The sequence below is a fragment of the Platichthys flesus genome, chromosome 7 (assembly GCF_949316205.1).
Source record: "Platichthys flesus chromosome 7, fPlaFle2.1, whole genome shotgun sequence".
NCBI lineage: Eukaryota > Metazoa > Chordata > Actinopteri > Pleuronectiformes > Pleuronectidae > Platichthys > Platichthys flesus.
Genome location: NC_084951.1, coordinates 24166609 through 24186947, shown reverse-complemented (window position 1 = coordinate 24186947; position 20339 = coordinate 24166609). Strand labels below are relative to the sequence as shown.

Below are 20339 nucleotides of genomic sequence, written 5' to 3'. Positions count from 1 at the left end.
GGAGCCACATTGCTGGAATCAGTTTGTGTGCGAATGTAAGAAATGGTTCAATCTGATATGTTTTTTAATTTGAAATGTTAGGGTCAGAATAGGTCTTTTGAGTATTCCATAAAGTCTTCTCTATGGCTGCATCACCATTAACACTGTATTGATTCTCTTATTTTGGGGTGAGTGACTGTAAGATCTCTCGTTCCTCTAATGCAGTTCTGTGGTGTGACAGAATAAAAATCCCCTGGAGGGCAAAACCCTTCAGGCGGCTGATCCATAAACACTCAGACCTTTGATTTGCATTCTCGCCCCCTTTGGAGTTTGACTGACGCCTCAGCTCTCTCTCCTCACGCGGGTGGAATAAAGTAGACGGCTCGATGAGGAAGGTCAATGAGTGATTAATTTTTGATTTAGCCTCAGCAGAAAAACTTGCTCTGAGATGTATTGAGAGTGATGGATGGACATATGCCTGTCCGTCAGGCTGCTGTGTGGAGATACTCGGGGTCAGTCTCATATTGCAGCTCCTCTTCTGTTCACCTGTGCCGGCAGATTATGCTGCATTAGATTCCCTCGTGCATCGTGACCAGCAGCCGGTCGACACCATCAGCCTTTCCACCGCTCACTCTCGGGGATTCTGCACGTCTCATTTGCGCGTGTGTGACAAAAATCCCTCGTTTACACAAATGTGGGATTCTTCCTGTCAGTCTTTGCGACGCTGCTAACCTTAATTGGAAGTAGGACTTAAAGCCCGGGCTCAGGGGAATGATAGGAGCCGTGCATCCCATTACAGGAGGATGTTCTGCTCTCATGTTGCACACAGTAATTCGAGGGATGGACTTGGAAATGATAACACTGTGATAGAATCAGTCAGGTGGAGGAAATTAATTTGAAATGTGTCTTTCCACTGTAGAATCTGTATTTAATTCTTTATGTACTGCATTACACATTGCTTTTAATGGAAAATCCATTCATACAACAGGGTTTCAGTTTCCCCAAACTGTTCAGTCAGGCAGACGGTGTTAAAGATGCAGTGATGCAGTATTGAGTGTATTCTACCAAAGCCTCCATGGACCAGTGTAGGGTTATCTGTCTGATGGAGGGATAATGGTGGCTCAGTGAGAGATTGGGTGCTGAGAGAGGGCACGAGAATGAGAGATACACCAGAGTGTTAGAGAGGCCGAATAGATTCACAGCCGTGGACATCAATCTCCCGGCTCTGGCCTGCGCCGACCTGCCAGGGTTCAAACATCGCTTAAAAGTTTCCCCTGCAGGTGCAACTGGTGGTGGTTTTAATTTGAACGTGTTGCAGCCGGGGATCTCTATCTATTAAAGATGAGACCTTGGCAGGGAGTCCTGCTCTGGCAACCGCTCAAGATAAAGCAAAGCTCGTACGTCTTCTATTCATCTTATAAAGTCAACCCGCTCCCTTGTGATAGGACGTGGAAACTCTTTTTAACTTTACCAAAAATGACGATAAAGGAAAATATATCAAAGTTTTTCTTTGTTAGATAAAAGACACACAGAGTTGTGAAATTGGATGAGCGATCCCACTGTCCCAACTTTAATCTTCAGTTTCTGCACAGTTCACTTTTCTGAAATGGGTTTTCTAAGACATTTTGACGACAGTTATTTAAGTGCACTGTCAGTTAAACACCACAAGTGCAAGGGAGCGCTTAGATATGCAGCCGTGCCTGGGGAAGGAGAGTAGGTTTGTGTATTGGTAGATGTGTGTGTGTGTGTGTGTGTGTGTGGAGAGGAAGCGCTGTAGGTCGGGGGTTTTTGAGGCTAGTGTGGCCGACTGCCCAGACTCGGGGGCAGCTGGTGTCACCCAGGGAGCACGGAGGAGCAGCAATCTGTTGAGGAGTGAGCCACAGAGATGCCCTCCTTCCGCTGTCGTCCTCCCCAGGGCCTGGGGGGGTGCGTGCTGGACCGGAGCCGACCAGGCTGATGTAGGGGTGATGCCAAAGGGGCTGAAGCCACCCTTAATGGAGGCTGAGTTTTATGCTTGCTGTGTGATTTAACTCTCACACTCCAGCCGGCATGTGGCTCCAGCAGTGCCAGCCTCGCATTATGAGGGAGCGGAGCGCAGCCTGGGAACAGAATGCAGTCGGGTTTGATTGTGACAGATACTGATGCCGGCTAATTCCATCAGTTTCCCCCCAGATCGCATAATAGTTTATGCAAGGACTTTGAGCCTAAACTTGAAGTTCAACGGCATCTTGGTCTCTCTCTCTTTGTTGATACAGTCCCTGTTTTTTTCTCACTTTTATAGCCTCATTAACGACTTCATCCAAAGCTCTTGAATGAATCCTGATCTGCCCCAAAGCGGCTGAGGAAGGAAACAGCTTTTTCTATAAAAGTTGTTTCAGGCATCACAACTTCCCTGATAACTTCACTCAAAGCCTCTTTGTTTTAGCTACAGCACACGTCCCATCAGTCACCTAACAAGTGAAATGATAATGTGTCTTGTGATAATGAAGAAATATGATGGTGCAGCCAAAAAACTGCTGATGCAATTAAAGTCTGACTTCTCACATGCATCAATTTTACGCAGCTCTCAAATGGAAAATGAGTGTGATCCAGTGAGGCCTCATTGATGCTGAAGACTGGTCCCAATCCCCCCCGAGGCTCACTGCGCCTGTCAGGGGGGCCTTTTTGCGAGACTGCTAAATGAAGCAACACTAATGATCCTCCTCCTCCTCCTCCTCCTCCTCCTCCTCCCTCGATGGCTGCTCACATTCACCACTGTGTTTTCTGTGTGTGTTCCCCCGTCACCCTCAGGACCTGGGGAGTTCAGACGGTCCTCCCCGGAACTGGAAGGGCATTGGAATCGCCATGGTGGTGATCCTGGCTGTCATGTCTCTGGTCATTCTCTCCGTCATCCTCCTCACTCCTGGTAAGAGCTCTGTAAGAAAAGAGGAAGGGCGGAAAAAGGGTGGGAAGAGCCGGAGGGTGAAAAGTAAAAAGCAACAAAGCAGAGAGGAGTTGTAACGTGGGAAATCACAGTTTGATTTCCTGGGAAGTGTGTGTATTTACTCTGTGATAGCTTAAAGGAGAAAGACTGGAAACAGGTGAGAAGAGCTGTAAATCTCACAACTTATAACTAGAAAATATAAATATAAAGAAATCTGTAAGAGGTGGTCAAGAATGTTCATCTCACTCTTGTTCAAGGTGAATCTCACTGCAGGTCAAGTTTCAAATGATTTATCTGTAGACATATTGAGAATGTTAAGGGAACAATCTGCAACATTTTCATCATAGAACTCCAAACTTACTCTTAGAAAATGTTATCAAAATAAAATACTGAAGAGGTGACAGAAAACTTTCACCTCAATCTTGTTCAAGTGACTTTACTTTCGAACGTTTTGAGAAATTTAAGCGGAAAATCTGCTAAATCTTCACCATCTTTACTGATTTATAAAAACCACAAACTGCAGTGAAAGAAATGACAATTCAACATTCAGGAAGTTTTCAAATCACCTCGACTATCTCTCGGGTCTGAGCAGTTGCCAGGCAACAACAAAATAGTCTCTTAGATTAAAGAGCCTCCTAAAAAAGAGAATATCGGCTTTTGTACACTTTGTTGTTCGTATGGATTAGATTTAGAAGTTTAGAAGTTCCTGTTTAATGGAAATGTAACTACATGTACAAACACATCAACAGTGCCACTTAAAATGCACAAATAAGAAGAGAGTCCAAGAGCAAAGCAGAAATATAGACCAGGCTGCAAACACGCTCCGGCTCTGCCTCTGTAAACAGGAATGATTTTCTGATGATCTAACTCTGTCTCTCTGCCCCTGAAGACGAGTCCCACTTGTTGCTCCGCTCTCATCTCACCATGGAGGACCTGGAGAGCGAGGACTTCAAGGTTCACGACCCCTGTGTAGCCTGGTTGAGCGGTGAGGATCCCACGTCGGGTCTCAAACAATCCTTTTAATGATCTCACCCCTGAAACTGAGCCGCTGGTTTGCAGGGGCAGCGAGCACTCTGCGGCCTCTGTGAAATTAAGTCATCGTCCTAACCGCACTTTATGTCTCCCCCCCCCCGGTCAGATAACGAAGTGGCTGTCCGCACCCGGGAGGGACACGTCCTGTCGTTCAGCCTCAACAGCAACCTCACCTCCACGCTGCTGGACAACAGCTCCCTGGTGAGTTGCAGCCACACGGCTCATGATTGATTGGCTCAGAACCTCAGACAGCTGGATAGACCTGGCTGCCCGGCCCAAAGGGAAGGAGCTTGCAGATGGAGGGAAAGAGAAGCTGATGAGTCCCTCTGTTCCACATCCCACAAAGATTTGGCACAGACACAGTATCTGCTCACCCCCCTCCATTCTGGCGGCTCTCTGAGTCCTCAACATGTGCCATCAAAGAGAATTTTCAAAGCAAGGGCATGATTTTGAACGCCGCCTCTGCTGCGCGACTCTGACAGACTTATATGGGTCATCAGCGAGGAGCTGGAAGCAGGGGTTGAGCTGTCAGGTTGAGAAGAAGTCTCTCTCCTCTGTGTCGTGATGTGGCTCTGTCCTCCCTGCCGCTGGCGATAAGAAACAATACGTTTTCTTTCATGAATACCAAGAAGGACAATGGTTTTTCCTCCAATAAAGAAATGCGGAGTGATTATTGGTTTTGTTGAATGGTACAAATTAGAACACAAAGCTCCACCGAGGTCGAACAGTGCCCTGATGAAACCACATTTAAATTCACTCGCTCTCTGATCCGGATCGGCACCACAGCCCCTGACTCACACTGACAATCCTCCAGCAAGTTTTGTGTTAATCCCTCCAATGTATTTTTTTGCAAAAGTCTGCAAATTGACAGATGACAGATGAAAAACATGACGACTGGGGTATCTGTCTAATGGACGTGTAAGGGCTCAGGAACCCACTGATCCACTGTCTGATACCGTCTGATGATTGTGCAGCAGCTTATAAGATGGAGTTTGAATTCCCAATTCAAACACGGTACATTTCACAGGAGGCCAGTGCAGTGAACAGTTATGGGGAGTTTTGTCTTTTTCAGAATTTTGCACTAAATATGTTTTTTGCTACAGCTTCTTGGCTCGAAACAGAAACTCAGTGGAATATCCTGTTTAGGATGTTGAGAAACAAAACTGTTAGAAGACACAAAGGACACAGCTTGTTGTTCAACCTTTTTAAAATGTCTTGTCCCACCCAGGGGACACCTTGGCCTACCTGTAGTGACACTGTGGAAGTTTTTGGTTTGTACTGGAGCCAATATTTACAAAACCCTGATGAATTATACATCATTAGAAAACTGCAGGTGTCTCCGACTCTGTCTGTGCAACGTAACAGCGAATGACACAAGGATTTGACGATTTAGTTGTTGAATTACTTTTTCATGACTAAAAAAACTATTTACATTTAGAGCATGTTTGTGCCTCTTTAGTTCAGTGTCTCTTTTTTTCAATTTGACTTCAGGGTTGTTATTTTTATTGTATTATCTGACAAAGAAGACAAGGTTTTCAGCTGTAATCAAAAGTGTAAAAAATAGTACCTAAATGAAAATAGCAGGACCGAGATTAGGTATATATTGTTTTAGCTTTGATTAAGGCAGCAGGGAACCAGTTTAGCTTTTTCAGGTTCTAATGACAAAGTTCTGTGAGGCTCGACCCCGTCCATATAGAACCCTGAAGTGGAGAATCAGTTGTCGTTGCCCTAGTCATGAACAGGCCAGTTGTCGTGATTGTGTTTGACAAAGTCGTTGATCAGTCCTTTGTTGCTGCAGGTGCTACAGAGTACAGGTCAATTTATTATTTCAAACATTGAATGTATCAATGGCACAGAATTCGAGTGAAGCCGATAAGAGGAACACACAGTGAGAGAGACCAAACTAACGTCTCTTAATGAGTTTTGTCTAATTGTCTTCATTTGTTTTTTTCTACAGGATCTGACCACGACTCAATTCCAAGTGTCCGCAGACAAGAGGTTTGTCCTCCTGGCGTACAACATTCAACCAGTAAGTTTTCTTTGAATGCCAACTTGTCTCAATATTCAGCACCATCTTGATTTTTGCCTGCAGGATATTTCCAGGGCCATAAATTAAACTTTGCACTAATAAATATCCAAGACAATCTGCTACTGTTCACAGACCTCCATGTATGGCAGGCCGCTAGTGGCTGCGAAACAATGGTGTCATGAATCTAAGTCAGAGCTTCGACGCACAACAGGGAGGAGTAAACACAAGTGTGTGTCTGTGTGTGTGTGAGAGCTGATTTTTGCTGCTGCAGCAGTCTGTAGCTCTGAAACACCACCCGCCAAATGACGGGGGTAACATATGGGGAGTTGAATATTTAAACTGGCTGATGGTGGAAGGTGCAGGGGGTTGAGGAAAGCGTAAGAGTGAGTGATCAGTGGGATGTGGAAGGCAAAGGGAAAAGGGGGAAGGGGGAAGTGTGTGGGGGGGGGGGCAGTAGAGTTGGAGCTGCGGTAATGAAATCGCCCCGACTTCTTATGTGGGAGAATTTTAATGAGAAGCTGACAAGAATCACAATCGCGGGAGGTTTCAGATCAGATTTGGTCGGAGGAGACCCACATCTTTTCCTCCCCTTTTGCTTTAGCACCGCTCACAGATCAGGCCAGTTGGGTTTTGTGCACAGAATCAACGAGATGTGAAAGCCTGTTTTTATTAAACAAATCTGGAATGCAGATTCTGCCGCTCAGTCGCTCCCTCGTTCCTTCCCTCTGTGGATTTTCTTTAGAGAGACCAGCTGTAATCACTGCGTTTCATATTTTCTGTGTGTGTGTGGGGGGGGGGGGGGGGGGGGACTACGGAGCCTGTTGCTGTGTTACGGCATTCGTCACACACACATGAACACACAGTTGCATCCCAACTGAATAATTGAGCAGTTAACGTACATTTAATCAGTTTTCTGATTTTCCCTGTGGGGACCGGGCTCCACAGCTTTTGCCCAGCTGGTGGATTGCCTCAGTTGTTTTATGCCGCTTCATTAACATACCTCCTTTGATATCAGCAGGGATTGTCTGATCTCATCTGTATGCTCGGTGTGTGCGCACCAGGAAATCCGAGGCTGTGGGCACCTGGAATCATTTGTGTATTTAGGAATGGATATGTTTGTGTGTGTTGATGGCATTTTGCATGCATGGAGGCTATTCATCCAATCATCCCTCCCTTCTAGGTCCCCCCTTCTCTCTCCTGCTTCATCTTCCTCACTCTCTCTCACTCTGATTCCCACCCTGTCTATCTCTGGGGGGATTTGTGCTGACTGAAGCAGTTTGCACCAGGCACCGGCTCCGCTGTTTGGACGAGGAGCGGTTTGCTGCTGAGAGTGGCAGAGAACTGAGGGAGGAAAAACTGTGGGGTGGGGGGGAGCCAGTTGTGATGGAGGGGAGGAGGAATAATGGGATATGCACCATTTGCCCTCAGATACACTGCCCGGTGGAAATCAATCAGAACGGTTATCGAAGAGTGACAGAGACACCGAGAGGAGGGAGATGTAGAGGAGGGAAATGGATGATCAGTGTGTGTGCAATGTTAAAAGGCTTCTCTGGGTTTTACATTAGCTCTGGAGGCTTTGGGGGGTGGTGGGATCTGTGCCTGGTGGGGGGGAAATAAACCGCTTTTGAAAAAGAGCGTATACATAGAAGTGAGTTGGGGGATTCGACCACATAGGAGCAAGAGAACAGGGATTTCCTCCGAGGCTGTTTGAATAACCTATTTTTCTTATGATGGCGAAACAGCCTGGAGGAGCTGGAAGTATTTTGGGGGGTGGGGGGGGGGGGGGGGGGGTGCTGGGGATTGATGAGCAGGAGCCAAAAAGAGCTGCTCCTGCCAAGATGGTCCAGTTAAGGGACAAACTAAATGGATTGGTGTGTGCACGCTGCAACAAACGCTGGTGGGTGCTGGTATCAGAGTCGGTGTGTTGCTGAGCTGCTTGTGAAGCAGAGCACTGGTGGAAAGGGAGGAAGCTGTTATCTCTGTGGTGGAGAGCAGAACACAGGATCTGTGCTCAGGCGGAGGCTGGTGTAATCTCTATATGTTTTCTTATGAGGGTTTAATCTGTGTGGATGTGAGTGCCCCCTCACTCCCTCCCTGTTTCGGCAGCAGTGGCGTAGCAAAGGGGGTGGGGTGTAAAAGGTAGTGGTGGGGTTGAGGGGGGGGGGCTGAGCAATCTGCAGGATTTACATCACGTTGCAGGCGAGCACATTAGAGTTCACTCAGCCTCCCGGAGACAGATGCTCTCACTCTTTGTGGCTGTTTATCACACGCGGACGCACAAAAACACGCCATAACTTCCGGCCCCTGCCACCGGCTCTCCCGACGTTAAATCATCGGCAGAATCTCCGGGTCCCTCAACAAATCAACCGACAGCTAATCGGACACATTGTGCTCGTGGCGATGCTGCCCCCTTTGGTCTCGAAGAGCGATGCTGCCCCGTAATTCAACATCGGCCCAATTCAACATCGGCAGCTCGGGGCCTGCAGTCTGTGCCTCTGCTTCCTTGTCCTCCTCCCTTCCTGTCTTTGTTTCCCCCTCTCTCTATCTCCGTCCATCACCTTTTTCCTGTTTGCTCTTGCAGCTATTTTCTGTTGAACCACTGCTTCTTTCCTGTTTTGCCCTCATTCACATTTACACAGCCTGAGCACTTATTTCCCCCTCCCTCCCTCCCCCCCAGCAGCTTTACCCCCTGTGCCACTCCATCCATGCGTTTTATAACAACAGGCAAACAACACAGAGGAGAAATCCAATTTCACTGCCAAGTGTGCCGTATAGGGGATGTGACATTTAATTTCTTTAGGAACTGGTTTTCCAGCGGGCCGATGCTTTCAGGGGCCACAGGGCAAATAGCCTGCTTCCAACCATTTGGTCGAAAAAACAAAAGAGAGAAATCCCAGAAATCGATATGTAATACCTTGAACTCCTCAGGTAGTGCTGTGATCAATTAACTCTACACACACACACACACACCACACACACACACACACACACACACACACACACACACACACACACACACACACAGACTCATTGATTTGGTCCCTAGGTCTTCTTCAGTGTGTTGATTTAATTATTCATCGAGCTGCTGATGCTCGGGTCACGTTGCCAGCCTCGATAGGTCTCAGTGGGAAGGATGTTAGCTGTAATGAAAGTGCTTTATAGGAACGTCTGTACTGTTCTCTCTGTTCTCATGCTGCTGATGTTATGTCTCTTTCACTCAGTCTTAAGTAAATGGCTCTGTGAGCCAAGTTTCTGCTCTTCACTAGTGATCGCTGTAATGATGTAATCTGGATGAAACTGTAGCCAGCGGTTAGACGGATCATATCCTGAGCTGTGATTGGCTCAGTAGCAATTAAAGCTATATTAAGATACTTGGGCCGATAAAAGTAACACAAGGCGCATTGCTATTAGTGCTTTGTGGGACTATTTATCAATTACATATTCTTGATATAAAAAATGTCCTTTCCATACAGATTCCGATACGTAGACTTTGAGTTTTATCTGAAAGTAAAAGATTTATATACTTTAAAGACGCAGTATCATATCCGTACATATATCTGCATGTAATCGCCATTTTCGGCTGGATCGTTGGCATTTCGGTTGCTGGTGACTTCACCAGAACATCTGTACTATCAATAAATGAATGTAGGGATCAACTTATATTTGCTTGTCTTTCTGATTTTATAGCAAAATGTTTTGCTGCCTTTTAAAAAAAAGCAATAAACCACTTGATGCTTGTACTCATTTAAGTTAATGCAAACAGCTTCTGTTCCTCATTGGTTAATCGTGGGGTCTCGTGGGCGGTTGTGGCTCAGTAGAACCGGTGGCTCAATTCCCGGCACTCCGCTTGCCTCAGTGTCCTCCGGCAAGACACTCTAAATTGCCCCTGACCACTGTGCCGGCAGTGTGTGAGGGATGTGCGATAGAAACAATGCAGCGTATGGAGTCGCTCTCTGAATGGATGAACTACAGTATATAAATACATTTAACAATTACCAGTGTTTCATTTGCATTTAACTCTATTTATACCCGTGTATGAGCATGTGTGAGCACTCAAATCAAACACACCTGTATGCATGATGTCCTCTACCTCTTTCAGGTGTTCTCTCAGTCCTTCACAGCCAACTATGCTATCTACACTGTGGCTAATGGGTAGGTGGAATCGTGAATGCTAATGCATGGGCTGCACTGGGCATGAGCGTTACCAGTGCAAGCAGAACCAGCGGATTTAACCCAAAAACAAACCTTCCTTCAACGCGTGTGTCATGGAGTCAGAACCTCATATATCGCTGTCAGACATGCATTCATCCGTCAGTCCTCTCCAGGCTCCATATCCCAACATATGGTTTGTACTGTTCTTCAGATTCCACTGCCTGAGATTCATAGTCTGCATTATGTCAGCGGGGATGTCGGATGGTCCCTGGAGCCGCCGATGACTCGTTCTGGAGAGGATTCTTTTTAGAAGACCCTCCTGCATGAACCAACCCCATTGTTTATCCCTTCGCTGCATCTTGCTCCTCTTGTCCCCCTCAGTGCAGTGACTCTCCCACGGCCGGGGCATGGACGGAGCTCAGAGGGCTTTAAACAGGACGGTTCTCCCTAATGAGAGGATTACGTTTGAGTCTTGATGTGTGTTCCAGGGATCTGCTGGAGCTGAAGCCCGCGGAGAGGGAGAAGGCAGCGCTGCAGTTCGCTTCCTGGGGACATCAGGGCAACCAGCTGGTGAGACAGACACTTGATCCACAGTGTTGTCGTCCCTCTCACTCATGCTTTTCAATTTCCTCAACCTTCCTCAATCTATAATCCTCCTGTCTGCGTATGAATGGCCTTCATTCCACATCTTCTTCTTAATGACAACATCAGCGGTGCCGCGTGTTCCCAATCACGGGGAGAGACCTCCAGCTCAGAGGTTATTGCAGTGACTGGGCCGTTATTATGGGGATTCGCTTTACACCCTTAATATCATTCATCTACCTCTCCATGTTACGTAATTGACTTTCGCTGCTATGTCGGTGCTCATTTGCACCGTATTACCCGGCGAGTAGTGATGTATTGGCTCTCACCCGTGTGTGTGTGTGTGTGCTGGCTGATGATTCCTTCACTCTTGGACGGCCTCCGAGGCTCCATTCATGAAGCCAGCGATGAAGCCTGCAGCCGCACATGTCTTTGATAATGGATTAACGCTGTGTGTCTGTGCTGCTGACGCCAGGCCTACGTGTTGGACGGAGATATCTACTACAAACCGAGTGTGTCCGGCAAACCGCTGCGCCTCACGACCACGGACCAGGGGCAGAATGTGGTGAATGGGATCTCAGACTGGACCTATGAGGGTAGGAGGTTGATGTACTGTAATCACAAAAAACGCTGATTTACACTTTGTTATCTGTTTTAAAGCCTGTTCCTGTCTTTTGAAAACAGAGGAGGTGCTCTTAACCTATGTGGCTCACTGGTGGTCTGTGGATGGAGCCCGGCTGGCATACCTCAGCATCAACAACTCCGCCACCCCTGTGATGGAAATACCTCAGTTCCTAGGAGGTCTCTACCCGTCCAACGTGCTCTTCCCCTACTCAAAGGTAGAAACTGGTTAGAACAAGTGTAATGAGGCTGCAGGACATGATGAACACGAACATCTGCATCTGCTTTATAATAACAAAATGTGTTGTGACATTTTACTTAACAACACGACTGACAACTTCATGATGATGATGAAGAAAAAAGACCAAATGCTTCAGAATACATTGTTTTTTCAACCATAATTATTTTCTCTATCCATCAAGAACATTTTGAGATATTTCACCAGCTCAAACTGCCTTACGTACAATGTAGATCATATAAAATAGATAGATAGATAGATAGATGGATGGATGGATGGATAGATAGATAGACAGACAGACAGATAGATATAAATAAAACATGAGCAGAGACTTGATTAAGAGCAAAATATTTGACAAATCTGATGTTGATCCATTCTGTTATACCTCTTCACTGTACTAACACAATGAACAAGCAATATAAGGATATATTGGACTTTATTTCAAATGATATTGTACATTATTGATATTGTTTTATGACTTATATTTTGTTTCATTCAGAATTTCTCTCTGGATATTGTTACCGGTGAATTCCCAGTTTGAGATAAAAATGAAAGGCATGAGTTCTACCTTCTGTTACTGATATTGTTTTATTTATTATTAAATGCTGGTCTGGACCAAAGTTCCGTTCTCACAAACCAACATTGCCTTTGTCGCTCGTGTTCTTTTCCAAAAATGTATCTGACAAATCATTTTTCTTGTGCCTGTGCACGAAGGCTGGATCCAGTATCCCATCAGTCAGTCTGTTTGTGGTGAATCTTTATGGTCCTGCTCACACTCTGGAGATGATCCCCCCCGACTCCCTCAGGGCCAGGTGAGCACGCCGTCATGAATATAAAGAATCTTATAAAACTTCAAACACCACCTGTCAGAAGTTAATACATACGTCCACATTCCTCTCCCCTTCACTGCCTCTCTTCTCCCCGTCCCTTTGCACCACTCTTCAATCTCCTCCCCGTGTATCATTTTCTGCATCGCCTCTTCAGGGAAAGCTACGTCTCTATGGTGACTTGGATCAGCACCACCCGGCTCGCCGTCCGCTGGCTGAACCGCGCCCAGAACCAGTCGGTGCTGTGCGTGTGCGAGGCCACCACAGGGGCGTGCTCGGAGGTGAGCGCCACATTAGTAATCCAAATGGCCCTCTCTGCAGTGTGCGGCTTTAATAGAATTTGTACTTCTTTTGCTCTGTGTCGGGAGCCCCGCTGATTTCTTTAGGCTTTCAAATCTCCACCGGCTGGATTAATATTTAAGGTCATTTGCTGCATGAGAGGAATTTCCAGCAATGTGCTGCAGTATCTTACCGCTTGATCCCCTTCGGATTAGATTTCAGTTAATTAATGCAACCCTAAATAATTAATGGACATAAAAAGCTTTATTTATCAAAGTGACATTCATATCAGCTTTAGATGTTGATGTAAGTGCATTTTAAATTAGGTGACTGATGCCTTTGATTTGAAATCCGTAGAAACACAAGATGGCCATGGACATCATGCAGAATCAACGACAGGTAATTATTGATCACGTCTATTTATCAATTGAGTCTTCCATCTGACTAATTGGTTTTCATCTACAGGAGGTGCCATTGTTTACAGCTGACGGATCCATGTTCTATACCATCCTGCCGGCCAAGCAAGGCGCCCGCGGAGAGTTCCACCACATCGCCGGCCTTTCTGCACAGGTCAGTTTCTGCTCCGTTAAGTTTTACTCCTCCGTGTCATCTCGGAGTAATTACTGGTAGAATTGGCTTTTAACATTTCAACGCGGGGTCAAATAAACCAGCAGGAGTTTTCAGAAGCCAGCAGCACGTTGCAGCCTGAAGTCTGTTCTCCTCCCAGTCGCCTCCACCTCTGTCGTTAGCAGAGCCGTTTGAGTTATTTTATTTCCTCCATAGTTGTGCAATTATCTCTTTTTTCACATTAAAGGCTCATTTGGTGGTAAAGAGCAGAGTGTTTTACAGTTGCAGGGTAGTTGAGCCTCACACCTTTGGCCTCCTGCAAACCATTAGCGGCTCGGTGTCAAATCAAAGTTTTCTCTCCTGTGTCTTCCTGTCCTCTTCTTCTCCTCATCCTCTGACACACACTTTATGTATCGCTGCGCCTATTTTTGCTCCGTGTATATCTGGCTTCTGCCTTCTGCCCTCCTCCTCATCTCTGTTTCTCTGTGTGTAACCCAGCCTGCCATCCCGTCGGTCCCCCCTCGCTTCTTGACATCAGGGAGCTGGGATGTCAGCCGGCTCTGCGCCCTGGACGAGAAGGCTGGGAAAATGTATGTGAGAGCCGCAGTGTGTGGAGCCAGGTTGAATCACCCTTCAGCGCATTTATCAGCTTGCAGCGGGCTCACCATGAATATACAAGTGACTGGAGGGGTTGAGCTGAATACTGCCCACCTCGAAAAATAATCATCTCCTGCTGTAGAGAACCATTTCGGCTGCTGGAGAGCAAGTCCCATCATTGGGGCCGACTCGAGCCAAGAAGACCATTTAAACATCTCATATAAAAATATAGCTTTGACTCTCTGTCAGGCAATGAATTGATTCGCATCAGATTATTGCTTAAATCGTTTTCGCTTGGGGGGGAAGAGCACAACAGATGGGTTATGAACATAATGACTGAAGTGGGAGCCTCACAGTAAGACGATGGTAGCTCTAGATTTTTGTTTTCACTTCTATAACCCACAGGTTGATGCGGCTGTCCGCTAAATAATTCTCTCCTTACATTTGTATAGAAATGGAAAGTCCACCTACTGACACGGCTCAATTCCCTTTAAACAGCATCTCTAACGCTGCCTTAAAAAATGTACTGTGATATGAAGCTGATTTTATAAACATGCTGCAGTATGTAAATATGTGAAGATAGATTCTTGTCATGAATAATTGATTAATCGGATGAAGTTTAGATACCCGAAGGCGATTTGCGGTTTTGTTGAGTAACCTGCTTTGTCTGTACTTCGTCTCTTTTCTCCTCGTCAGCTATTTTCTGAGCACAGAGGAATCCAGACAGAGCCGACACCTTTACAGGTGAGCATGTTTCCCTGTGAACAGCATCCTGACCCCAGCCACAGAATACAGACTCCACACAGTGATATGATTAATTTAGTCTGAACCGATGTTTCATATTAATGGAGAAACCGGCCTTCTGACACCACCAAGCGTAACTGGCTTGAATCTTTATTGCTGTGTGCTGTATATTCTCCAGGACAACGGCTGAATTGACATATTCATAAGAAAAAATCCAATCTCTGTGGACGAGGACCATGTGCGCTGCTGAGACTCATAGTCCCATGGGTGCTCCCTCATCTACCTCCTGGCTTTCATATGTTTTTATCAGCTGTGCTTCCCGGAGACAGCTCAATATCCTGCAGGAGGGAAGACGACTTGTTTAAACCTGGCCTGTGATCGATCCTGTATGACATTTGTAAGCAGCGGCGTGGAAAAGAACATTTAGAGGCTCCACAGAGTGATCTGTACAAAGGGTTCTGTGTCTAACCTCATTGAACCCCATTTGTTTCCGGGCAGTCGAGTTCAGTTTGACTCTACGCTGACACTTCTCTCTCAGACCTTAGCGATCGATCGACCCTTTCCTGGAGCCAATCGAGTTGCCTTAGGCTGCGTCCTGCGGTTGGTCAATAACCTGGTTGTTTTGCCTCTCCAGCGTGGACCTGGATGGAGTTTTCCAGCGCCAGTGCATCACCTGTGACCTCATAGACGGATGCAGCTTCTTTAAGTCTGAGTTCAGCCCCAATCAAACCCACTTCACCCTCTACTGCTTAGGTAAAGGAGACGCATGCACGTCCTCACCAGGACCTTGTACGCACCACACTGCTCAGACAGTTGGTTTTATACTGATTTCTTTACCCAGGCCCTGGCATCCCTAAAGTGACAGTTCACAGCATAAAGGACCCCTCCAGTGAGTATTACATGAGCTTACACTTATACTCACAGACTTATCCTCACACACAGGCGGCCTGCAGTGTCCCACCACAGCCTGCAGAGTTCCATATGAGGGAATGCAGATCCATTCAATTTACGCTCATCAACACTGCCCTCTGTCTGTGGCTCTCAGTCAGAGCAGCTTACGTGAAGACTTCTGTGTGTGTTTTGATGTTCAGGATGAAATATTTAACACAGTGATGTTGTATCTCCTGTAGGATACGTGGTCCTGGAGGATAACAGCCCTCTGTCCAGAGCGCTGGAGGACAAGAGGCTCCCCAAGACCCTGTTCAGGACTCTCCCGGCAGAAAACCACGGTACAACAGAGAAACCCTTCTCTATTTATTATATAAATGGTCCTTAATGTGCGGAAGTAGCAGAAGTTAATTGAGGTTGTGGTTACATTTATGATATTGGTCACACAAACACAGTCACAAGCTTACAGATCCTCTTTGGTGCCATTCACAAGCATTCACATGATATTAAGTAGACAAATATTGTTAAGTACTGACCAAATATTTCATTATAACTAGTTTTTCTGAATAAAAACATCACAGGTCGTCAGATAAACGGCCAATATGACATAATCTACAGAACATGAACCTCAAAAAAGCTGAATATATCTCATTTTATGATTCATTCTATATAAATGAATCAACTTAATATACGTAGACATGTAATAAATCTTTGATCCTGATGAAAGCAGTCAGGCATTTTAAGGAGACTGATATTTATGAGAGACCAAGTTTGTGCAGATCCAAATAAACGTCCGGATTTAGTGAATTTAAATGTGGTCTCGTAATGGGACTGTTGGGTTTTGGCAGATGTTTGTTCTGGCTCTCATTTCATTAAGTAGCTAAATTAAATGGTTATGGGCATTTTTATGATACTGGCCACACAAACAAAGCATTCAAGGATCACCTTCAGTGCCAGTCAGACTATTCTCCAAATATCATCAAGTACTGAAGAAGAAATTTCTTGTATTGTGTGATCAGGTCCGTATGAGTCATGCCCGCCCTCGGGGACATGCATGTGAAAATTTGTTCATGTTCTTTTCCTTCCTGTTTTTGTTGAAAGGAGAGAATATCTTTGTAAAGACATTTCTTCAGATGTATTTCTGGCTGCCTGTCCGTGAAGCGTTGACCTTGTTCGACCACCTTTTGCTTTTCCTCAGACCTGCACCTGAAGCTCTCTCTGCCTCAGGGTTACGAGGCCAACCTGCACCCTCTCCTCATCATTGTGTAAGTGTCGCTGAGCAATCCCACGAGACAGTCGGACTGTGTGTGTCACCGGTTTTGCAACATGTGAACAACTCGTCTGAACCCAACTACTGTGAGCACACCAGCTGATCCTGTTGGTCTTGTTGCTCAGAGATGGAGTTCCCGGCAGCCAGTCGGTGACAGAGGAATTTTCCCTCGACTGGCCCCAAGTCCTCTCCAGCTCGCAGAGTGTGGCCTTGGCCTGGGTGGAGGGCCGGAGCGGGGTCGGCCGCGGACAGAAGACCGCCGCTCTGGACACGCGCAAGCTCGGCTCACTGAGAGTCAAAGATTACCTGGGAGTTGTCGAGTCAGTGTGGTTACACAACAACGTAACGCAGCCTCACATAACGACACCTGAGCATAAAGCCTGTCCGGTGATAAACTAACAGGCTGTTATGATGTTTCCACAGGTTGTTGATGCAACTGCCGTACATTGATCATCGCCGGATGGCCCTCTATGGCAAGGTTACAGCATTTTTAAAACCTGAAAACTCAATTCCTCTTTATTGAAGTCATAAAATTGTTCACATGATTCAGATTTGCCCCTGTTCTGTTTTCCCCTCACAGGCGTTCGGTGGTTATTTAACTCTCAAGATGTTGGCGGCAACAGATAAACTCTTTCAGTGCTCGGCTGCCGTGGCACCGATTACCGACTTCAGGCTTTACAGTGAGTTGCAGTCGTGTCATCAATTATTCATAGAGTGGGGGATTGAAAAATGCAGTGAAACAGCAAAATAATTCATATGTTGGTGTAAAAGTCGTTCCACTGCTTTCAGGTGCTGCATTCTCAGAGAGATATCTCGGCCTTCCAGCGAAGGAGGAGCACGCTTACTCGGTGAGGCTCGGGACCTGTCCTCTAGCGCTCTGTGCTCACCTGTAATTAGTTTTATTAAATGAATGAGGGCAGCGTGGTGGTGTGGTGGTTAGCACTGATGCCTCATAGCCAGAACGTTTAAGAGGTGCTGAGGCAACTTTAAAGTCATTTGAGCCGTTTAATTTGTGGTGCAGCTCAAGTTTATTGAGTTATACTTACAGTTATTTTTAGTCGTTTGTCACAATTGATGCCAATGAGGGCAGAATAAATAATAGAGACAACACTCTAGTAGTAAGAAGAAGAAGGTGCTTTAACAAGTCCATGGTATCAAATGATTTGTTCTTCATTTATTGTATTCACTGCCGACAGTTAAGAATACGTCATACAACAAACAGGTCAAACAACAACAGCCCTGGCAGGGACCATGCTCATAGAGGATAGCAGATCTCAGATATAAGCAGGACTGTTCCAGGCCTTAAAAAACAAGCAGTCAAATCTCAAAGTCAGTTCTAACTCTCATAGGTAACCTGAGTTGGTGTTATAATGCACTACAGTTCAGCTGCAACCGAACCTATAGCCTCCAGGACGACCATAAAGATTTTAGCTCAATAGTATTCAAACTTTTATGAAGTAAGGATTTGTTACAGGGCTGCATTAGTTTGAACTGGACAGGTGTAACGCGCTCACAGTCATGTTGTGTATTCTCAGACTGCCTCTTTGCTGGAGGAGGTGAACAAGCTGAAAGATGAGAATTTCCTTATTCTACATGGAACTGCAGATGGTACGATATATTACATTTTAATAATGATATTTGGATTTCATTTGTAGTTTTTGTCTTTCATACTTATTCTAACATTCTGTGTGTTTCTCACAAAGCGAGGGTTCACTTCCAGCACAGCGCCGAGCTCCTGAGCCGACTGGTGAGGGTGGAAGCCAACTACTCACTGCAGCTGTACCCAGACGAGGGTCACGTCCTGAGGGAGCCCCGCAGCGTCCATCACTTCCAGAGGACAGTGGTCAATTACCTCCAAAGCTGCCTGAAGCAGAGCGTTCTCTTCGAGCCCGTAGAGGAGGAAGAGGAGGACGAGGACTGAGCCGAGAGTTTGAAGGACTCTCTTAGGACTGAAAGCAGTTTTATGCATTACCTTGGGTCGGATTACCAGGAACAAGAGCACAGGAGTGGGGACCAAACACATCAGATCAGCGCCAACAACTTCTGAAAAAAAATTGATGTACTGTATATCATGTTGCACATAATTATTTCTGTTACACTGAATGATTGAGAGACGGTTTGTTTACAAGATGTACTTGAGGAGGATGTGGACTAGAAGACTACAGATTCCAACAAAACGTTTGCAAAGACTTGAAAACATGCATGTCTTAATGGCTGCATGATGTGGATTAGTTTACGGTGCATTTTATGTGTTTGGCAGAGGAATGAATTACGCCCGTCAGGGTTTTAACGTCCAAATTCTGCCAAGAGCCGGGAACACTTGAGAAGACTTGAAAATCCTGCAATGGGAAGATGCAACCTTACATAACCTTCAACTGAATATAGATGTCTGAATAAACCAGATCACACGACACGATCACATTCAGATTTATGCAGATTCCGTTCACGGGAAAGTCAAAAAGGTAATATAAGTCTGATACAAGAAATATGATTCCTAGACTCAAAGATTAACTTCAGGCCGTACGGTCTTTGGTCTGCGCAAACTCTGAAGATGTCACTGCATAATCTAAGTATTTTTGGGTCTTGTGTAAAGTGAATTCCTGGCTGAAATAAAGTTAGATAAATTATTTGTATCATTCTGAATGTGCCAAATACAGTTTGTGGACTTTATCCACTGGTTTCATCAGTGTTATTTGCATTATGTGATTAAGAATGAGAATACGACTGTAACTATTTACACCACATGCTCCAAATTCAAGAAATATTGTTAGAACGTCAGTAAGGCAGGTTTCAGTTTGTCTATGTCTTGGAATTTGAATCATTTGTTGTATATTTCAGAGTTTTGTGGTTTCTTTGGACTAACTGTTGAGCCATTATGTTCCAAATACACTGAGCTTGTGGGCTCGACCATGAAGCGGCCATCAACCAAACCATACCAGTAAACTGCATGCAGTTGGTTTGAAAATGAATGCCAGACTCGAAAACAACCAGCTACCCCCTACTCCTTTTACTCCCCTTGAAAATAAAGTTTGAAGTTCTTGTTTTACAGCAAATTATTGCTTTGGTTTCTTCCGTTCACTCATCACAGAATCATCTGGATGGATAACTATGAAATACTTGGTTAATACTGACTGACACAGCTGAAGAACGACGGTAGCATTCACAGCAACTGATATCTGCTGACTGAAGATCTGTTCCACAGGGTGTGAAATGGATTATTTGGAGTATTTGCACACACTAATCAAAATTAACACCAAAAATAAGACACCACATATCAGAATGCTCTTACAAAATTTGTAACAAAAAGAAACAATACATAACCAAACAACAAAGTTAATACATATGTACATCTTGCATCCCACATTATGAATCAGTGGCTTAGTGCTGAGCCCTCACCGGGACACTGAGGCTATTTAGGAATCTGACCCTGATTTAACAGCTGGGGGAATATGACCTTATGAGGGAGGACATTTTTTGTTTTAGTAGTTATGTCTAGTAATGAAAAACATACTGTGGAGTGTATATGAGGTCTAGGTGAATTTGGTATCAATCAATCAATCTATCTACCTATCTATCTATCTATCTTTCTATATGTCTGTCTGTCTGTCTAT

General features: G+C 45.4%; 1 protein-coding gene across 1 annotated transcript; it reads left to right on the top strand.

Annotated features, from left to right (window-relative positions):
• Positions 1 to 2724: 2724 nt before the first annotated feature.
• Positions 2725 to 19754, top strand: LOC133957180 (inactive dipeptidyl peptidase 10; the record flags this gene model as incomplete). Its single annotated transcript, XM_062392643.1, has 24 exons — positions 2725 to 2884; positions 3792 to 3887; positions 4041 to 4135; positions 5892 to 5963; positions 10063 to 10115; positions 10604 to 10685; positions 11173 to 11293; positions 11382 to 11536; positions 12271 to 12368; positions 12541 to 12664; positions 13020 to 13061; positions 13128 to 13232; positions 13728 to 13819; positions 14523 to 14570; positions 15205 to 15323; positions 15412 to 15459; positions 15701 to 15799; positions 16657 to 16723; positions 16854 to 17048; positions 17152 to 17206; positions 17309 to 17408; positions 17518 to 17576; positions 18264 to 18336; positions 18432 to 19754. Coding segments are annotated over 24 exons (2376 nt in total), but the record flags the coding sequence as incomplete, so codon positions are not given.
• Between the last annotated feature and the right edge of the window lie 585 nt (positions 19755 to 20339).